The sequence below is a fragment of the Alosa alosa genome, chromosome 24, assembly GCF_017589495.1.
Source record: "Alosa alosa isolate M-15738 ecotype Scorff River chromosome 24, AALO_Geno_1.1, whole genome shotgun sequence".
NCBI classification, from domain to species: Eukaryota; Metazoa; Chordata; class Actinopteri; order Clupeiformes; family Clupeidae; genus Alosa; species Alosa alosa.
The window spans coordinates 12,791,982-12,799,481 of NC_063212.1; the positions used below are offsets into that span (position 1 = coordinate 12,791,982).

Consider the following 7,500-nt stretch of genomic DNA (forward strand, 5'->3'; position numbering starts at 1 on the left):
GTCGTTTCTGAAGAGCCAATCAGCGAATTTTGGCACTGTCTTGACAGTTTCTGCAGAGCCAATCAATGCATTGCATCACCTACTGACTAGCCAATCAGGGCAGCAAAGATTCTAGAACAGAGCTGGTTGCCAGGCACAGAGCTAGCAAACTTAGGTCGTAAATCTAACAAGTTATGCCTTTTACAGCAAGGTTTTTGATGGAAAAGTGGTGTTTAATTTCCATAATCTTTGTTCAGTGAACACATAAAATCAGTTTTTTGCTAAGCAAGAAGAATCAAGAATTACGATCTTTGAGTTTGTTTATCGTAACCTAGCAACTGAGGCTTTAAGTGTTAAAAATTATTGTTATTGTTAATATTATTATATTAAGTGATTCTGAAAAAAAAAAATTGGTTTGTTTAGCTGATGCTTTTATCCAAAGACTTAGGCTACAGGTGAGGACTAACATTCAAGCTATGTTGCCAAGGAGACCTTAAGGTAATGATAAATTCTACCTTGCAAACACAGCAATAGGACGAGAGTGAGAAGAACCAGAGGATGAAAGAATGCAGAATTGAAGTACCAGCCAGAACAGTAGTAAACAAAGGTGATAGTAAGAAGAAAGTGCATGGTTGGGTAGGTTAGGAATGCTGGGGATGTTAGATGTGTTAGGAGAGGAGGTATTCTGAGAATGAGTTGGGTCTTCAAGAGCTTCTTGAAGATCGAGAGGGACGCCTCTGCTCTGGTAGCATTTGATAGCCTGTTCTACCATCGGAGAACCACAGAATAGTCTGGATTGCCATGAGTGTAGGGGCGGTAGTCCCAGACAGTGTTCCTTGGAGGAACACAGCGGCTTTGGGGGTAACATAAGCTTTCATGAGAGCATCTTACGGTATCTGGGGATCTCTTTTCCCAAGCTCTTTACATTTACATTTATTCATTTAGCAGATGCGTTTATCCAAAGCAACTTACATGTTAATTACCATATTACAAGGGCCACTGTCCCTGAAGCAACTTGGGTTAAAGTGCCTTGCTCAAGGGCACAACGGTGGAAGCCCGTAATTGAACCCACAACTCTTCAGCCCATTGCAGGCTAGCCCAGCTCCTTAGCCCCGCCCCGAGTTGATTCCATCTCTCAGTCTAGCCTGGCTCTTGCCTCTTGACCCAAGGTGTCGTCTGTGTTTGTTCAGGAGCTCTGTAAAGACCCGCGTCTCTTTGTGGATGGCATCAGCACGCGTGACCTCCACCAGGGCAGCCTGGGGAACTGCTGGATGGTGGCAGCCACCTCCTGCCTGGCATCGGAACCCTCCCTCTGGAAGAAGGTGAGAGGGGGAGAGAGAATATTATCTTTTTATAATGCAATGTTTTTTGAGTTTTGAACATGGGGACATATACTTAGCATTTGAGAGAGAATATTATTTAATTGATTATTGTAAAATTAATTTTTTTCTTTTTTTAAACAGATATTGTATTTGTTTGTAGTGTTCTGTCAAAATATGTTTGCTTTGGCAGCACTGCTTCACTGAGTATTTCCAATTAAGCTCCTTTGAATTGAATTGAGAACAAGGGTGAAAGAGAAGGCTGAGGTGCGTTCAAATTCGGCAAACATTAGCGAATGTTTGTGGTGAACATGTTTTCTCTGAACAGTTAAATTTGAACGATTTTGTGTCCAATGTAATGGTAATTGCATTGTTACCTTTGTCAAGTTCACCAGCTCCAGTATGTTCACTGAGAACTACCTCCTTAGACTTTTTGCAAACGTTTGCCTATATTTTTGAATTTGAACGCACCTCTGGTGTCCCTCATAATCCATCTACTGTACATGTTATGGGAGTTAAACATTCACCCTCTCTCTCTCACTTGTTCTTTTCTTTCTTTCTATTTTCGTCTCTCTTCCAGGTGATTCCAGATCACTCAGAGCAAGAATGGAACCCAAAGCGGGCCGACCTTTATGCCGGAATCTTCCATTTCCGCTTCTGGCGCCTAGGCCGCTGGACTGACGTTGTCATTGACGATCGTCTCCCGGTCAGTGAGGATGGAACGTTGCTTTTCTGTCGCTCTGCAACACCACGCGAGTTCTGGAGTGCATTGTTGGAAAAGGCCTATGCCAAGTGAGATGTGTACATTTGGGCTCCATGAGCGTTTGTAGGTCATAGGACTACTGGATTTATAATAAGTTAGCCACAAAATGGGTTCCTCTCTCTATCACTTATATTTCCCTATTTTTCCTTTCACTCTCAATCTCTGTCGCACACCTCAAACACACACACATACATATTAACAACAATTTATTTTTGCATTATTTAGAGTTTGATACACTCGTATTGCGTTCTTCTGATATGTATTCCTTTTCTGCTCTGTTTTTCTCATCTGTATTCTCCTGTCTCTCTCTCTCTCTCTCTCTCTCTCTCTCTCTCTCCTTCTAGGCTGAATGGCTGTTATGAGGCTCTGGAGGGGGGTAACACTGCGGAGGCCCTGGTGGATTTTACGGGGGGCGTTTCGGAGCCCCTCAGCCTGGACCGCTCAGCTCTGGTTCAGCACGCTGACCAGAGGAAGGCCCTGTTCCAGACACTGACCAAAGCTCACAGCCGCCAGGCCCTCATCACCTGCTCCATACGGGTCAGTGACACACTGCCGGAGTCTGACCATTTACATACGTTCAAAATGCGTTCTGTGATGTAATATGAGAATAAGGGTCATGTTGTATTTGTTGTGTTTCAATGGCAAGTGTAGTATCAGATCAGATCTGGTTAGATTACAGTCTAGAACTGGACTAAGCTGGCCTTGACTCATCTTACAATAACAAGACACCTTATATGTATTCAATCACATGTTTATTTTCACTCAGATGACTGAATGATTTAAGAAGAGACTGTGTGTGTGTGTGTGTGTGTGTGTGTGTGTGTGTGTGTGTGTGTGTGTGTGTTGTGTGTGTGTGTGTGTGTGTTTGTCTGTCTGTGTGATTGAGAGGGAAAGAGAGAGCAGTCGAAAGTAGAAATTGTCAAGAGAAGTTCAAAAACAGTAAAGAATGTTAGACACATCTGTACCACTGAAGAAGAGCGAGGAAGCGAAGACAACACCAGGGTCACTAATGAGGAAGGTCAGTCGGTTGTGAGCTGACATCTACACACAGAATGGGACAACGCATGGAGCAACCTGTCTGGAATTAATCAGCATTGTCAGCAGAATTCAACGGAGAGTTGGACAAGGACAAAGGGAATGGACCTTAAACTTAAAAAGACATTCATTTAGTTGTCAACCTCTCTGTCTTTAATGATTTAACAGTCGTGGTTGCCGGACCATTGTAGTTCAATTCTATGGACCATTGTGAGTTCAATTCTATGGTAATTGTATTCCCAGCTTGTGATGTGGTGTAATATACACAGGAGGCTAAGAATTGTCTGGGTCCTATACCATAACACCAGTGTGTGTGTGTGTATGTCCTCCATATATGTCCTAAACCATAACACCAGTGTGTGTGTGTGGTGTATGTCCTATACCATAATAACAGTGTGTGTGTGTGTGTGGTGTATGTCCTATACCATAATAACAGTGTGTGTGTGTGTGGTGTATGTCCTATACCATCACACCAGTGTGTGTGTGTGGTGTATGTTCTATACCATAACACCAGTGTGTGTGTGTGTGTGGTGTATGTCCTATACCATAACACCAGTGTGTGTGTGTGTGTGTGTGTGTGGTGTGTATGTCCTATACCATAATACCAGTGTGTGTGTGGTGTATGTCCTATACCATAACACCAGTGTGTGTGTGTGGTGTGTATGTCCTATTCCATAATACCAGCATGTGTGGTGTGTATGTCCTATACCATAACACCAGTGTGTGTGTGTATGTGGTGTATGTCCTATACCATAACACCAGTGTGTGTGGTGTATGTCCTACCACCAGTGCCAATGTCTGGTATAAGTAGGCCAGAGTGCAACACAAGTCATGCTCGGTATGCACACATGGTGAGAAATAGTACTCTTTCCTAAGGCAGATTAATGATTAAGTCATTAAAGCTGCAGTTGGCAATTTTTTTTATCATATTAATGAAACCAACACTATGCTCCAACAGAACAACATAAATAAGCCGGTTTTAGAAATAAACCTGCACTTCTACTTCCATCTAGAGCCTGTTATTTGTTTTGCAAAATCCACAGCTCTCGGTTCTTCTGGTCCAATCAGAGCAGGGGTATGTGGGATCTGACTGTCAATCACAGTCTGGTGCCGTCTGGTGCGCACTGACGACCACAAACTCGATGAGAGGGTGCTCGGTGGTAGTGGGGGAGGGGCATGAGAGATTTGATGAAATTTTGGCTAAGTCCCCTCAATATGTCAGACTTGCCAACTGCAGCTTTAAGTGATTAAAGACATCCAATGCCAGTTATTTATACCTTAATGTAACAGCTTTGATTTTGATGATAATCTTGTAATAGGGAGAATCGTGTATATTCTGCAGCCCTAGCCTACCCCTGTACGGAGAACCAGACTTGCTACTGGCTCTTCCCCCACCCGGAGAATCACGATGAATGTATTTATGTATTTGTATGAAACTGTGTGATATTACCTTGTCAGTTGATATGGCTCTTCAGAGGTCATTTTTGCCAGTTTGGAAACTAATCCACATGCACTGTGTCCAGGTGGGAGGGTTTAACCAGAGAGGGTTAAAGCAGAGTAGTAATCAAGGATCTTTGGTTTAGGTTTTTGAACATTCTAAGCAACAATTGAAGGTTCTAAAATTCTATGTTGAATTCAATGAACCCAGATATTCTTTAGAACGTTCATTTCTCGTACTCCTTTAAGGGTTAAGCCATGAGTGGTATTTACCACAGTTGTGCAAAATACAGATACAGTACTACAGAACTGTAGGGGGAGTCCAGTAACAACAACAACATCAATAACAAAACTGCATTGGATACCTACAAGTTCAGGCAATGAATGTTTGGGCAACAGGAAATGATGCATGTCGGTGATAAAGCATGATGTGTGTTGCTGTAAGATCTCCATCCTCTCTGCCCCTGCCCTTGTCCCAGCCTGAGGATGGGCAACGCGTGGAGTCGGTGCTGGACTGCGGGCTGGTTAGGGGCCACGCCTACGGCGTGACGGCCGTCAGGAGAGTCCGTCCGGGCCCCTTCCTGCTGGGCAGCTGCGGGGATGCCGGCCGCGTGTGCATGGTGCGCCTGAGGAACCCCTGGGGCACGGCGGACTGGACTGGAGCCTGGAGCCAGGGGTGAGCAGAGGGCCAGGGGGCGGGAGGTTCGAGGAGTGGGAGATGGGAGGGGAAGTAGAGGTGGAGAGGGGCTTGCAAAAGCAGAGAGAGAGAGAAAGGGCGATAGTACGACTCTACAAGCTCATCTCAGCTATAACTGTATAAAGGGATAATGCTCAGCTATAACTGTATAAAGGGATTCATTTTGTTAAAACGTTGTCACTGCATTTTGTAATGATTCTATGAATAACTGGGGATATTGATGGCAGTGTTCTAACTCTGAATTATATTGGATAAATGTATCTGGTAAATATATTTCAGGTAAATGTATGCAAAATTAAGTATATAAGATATAATGCACATTTATGGTAAATGTGGCCAATGTCTCCTCGTTTTTTGTATGCATCTCCCTCCTGTATCTATCTTCTCAATCTACCTCCTCTTCTGTTTCTCTGATGATCCACACTCGGCACCCTTCAAAGGTCTCTGGAATGGCAACAGCTGTGCCGCAAAGAAAGAGAGAAGATGGGGCTCATAGTGCGAGATGTGGGGGAATTCTGGTGCGTCAGGCAAGCCTAAGAAATCAGGGTGACGATTTTGGAAAACCAATAAATGGCTTTAAGACTTATTGCCTTATGTGTGTGTGTGTGTGTGTGTGTGTGTGTGTGTGTGTGTGTGTGTGTGTGTGTGTGTGTGTGTGCGCGTGTGTCTCATCAGGATGGAGTTTGAGGACTTCTGCCGCTACTTCACAGACATGGTGGTGTGTCGGCTGGTGGAACGATCGCTCCTCTGGCCCAGGAGTCACTGGCGGGAAGTGCGATGCCAAGGGGAGTGGGCACCAGCTCCCGGACCCCCACCAAGACCACCAGCACCACTCCCATCCACGGCCAAGACTTGCACCACCACCACAGCCTGTCACCAACCCAGGCCAGGCGGGTATGCCCAGCGAGGGGATCGGAAAGAAGCTCGACTGGGAGAGAGGAGACAGGAGCAGCCCGTCGAGCAGACAGAGGGAGAGAGACTGGGAGAGGGAGAGGAGCCGGCCTGTGAGAAGAGAAGAGGGGGGTAACGCTGCCAAAAAGAGGGTGGAGGACGAGGTGGTGGACAGGAGCTGTCCAGAGCAGCTGGACAAGAGAAGCAGATGTGGGGGCTGTATCAACCACAGGGAGACGTTTCTGCACAACCCCCAGGTGTGCTGCCATAGATTGTCATCAGGACAATTTGGTTCTGAACATTAATTGTGGTAACTTACATCTCAACTATATACTTTACAATACTTGTACTGCAGTAAATGTGTATCATATTTTGGCAAATACCATAACCATATACTGAGTAGTTCTATACTGAGTAAATACCATGTGTGCTGCCATACACCGTGTCCTAACTGCATGTGATGCAAGCTAGCATTAGCAACGAAATCAGTTTGTTTTCAATTGGAAGCTCCTAACTGGATGTAACACAACGTTTCACAGAGCTGTGCAGTGCGATTCAGCGTGATGTTTTGAGCAGAAGTGTTGTCGGACACCCTGTTTCTATTTTCTTTCTGTGGCTCGCATTGTTCTTCTCTTTTGAACGAGAAATATGATACGATAGAACAGCATGTTTAACGGATTCAGTGTTGACAGAGAGCACTCAATGCTACGCCACAGTTGGACGTTTGATTGCAGTTAGGATAAGTTAATAGATTATCAGCAGAATTTGGTTCTGAAACATTCCCTGTGTCAACTCATATCTCAACTATATACTTTATAAAACATTTACTAAACATGTATACTGCCAGATACCATAACCATATACTAGTTGTTATGATAAGCATACGAGCACTCGCTCAGTCATGCTCAAGCCTAAAATGTGCTACACACACCCACCCACACACATAAACACTACTATTATTTTAGCTTGTTAAAGTGCAGAAACTTCAGATGGGTTATTTTAATCTCCTGCTATATTTTAAAAGACCTCTGGTGAAGGACAACTCTCCATCTGTGAATTGCTCTTTAAGCAGGCTACAAATAAGCGGAAGCTTTTTAGATGGAGTGTACTTGATGAATAAGACATTTGATGACATATTAATCCTCTCTTTTCTCTCTGTCCCTCTCTCTCTTTCTCTACCCCTTTCTCTCTGTCCTCCTCAGTTTATATTTGAGGTGCAGGGCAAAGAGGAGGAGGTGCTGATCTGTCTTCAGCAGGAGGATAGGAGGATGAAGAGAAGAGAGGGTGGAGGAGAGAACCTTCCCATTGGGTTTGAAGTACTGAGGGTGAGTAATGACGAATGAGGTCAATAGAATAAGGAGTAAGTCTAGTCAAAGCCC

At 44.4% G+C, this 7,500-nt stretch overlaps 1 protein-coding gene across 1 annotated transcript in view; it reads left to right on the forward strand.

The window, feature by feature from the left end:
- Nucleotides 1-7,500, forward strand: part of LOC125289890 (calpain-5-like) — a 21,160-nt gene that overhangs the window by 11,445 nt on the left and 2,215 nt on the right. Inside the window, exons 3-10 of the mRNA XM_048236998.1 lie at nucleotides 1,170-1,301; nucleotides 1,879-2,090; nucleotides 2,406-2,598; nucleotides 5,013-5,209; nucleotides 5,671-5,748; nucleotides 5,906-6,185; nucleotides 6,250-6,378; nucleotides 7,324-7,446. Of these exons, the coding sequence (XP_048092955.1) occupies nucleotides 1,170-1,301; nucleotides 1,879-2,090; nucleotides 2,406-2,598; nucleotides 5,013-5,209; nucleotides 5,671-5,748; nucleotides 5,906-6,185; nucleotides 6,250-6,378; nucleotides 7,324-7,446 (1,344 nt within the window). The remainder of the gene's footprint in view (nucleotides 1-1,169; nucleotides 1,302-1,878; nucleotides 2,091-2,405; nucleotides 2,599-5,012; nucleotides 5,210-5,670; nucleotides 5,749-5,905; nucleotides 6,186-6,249; nucleotides 6,379-7,323; nucleotides 7,447-7,500) is intronic.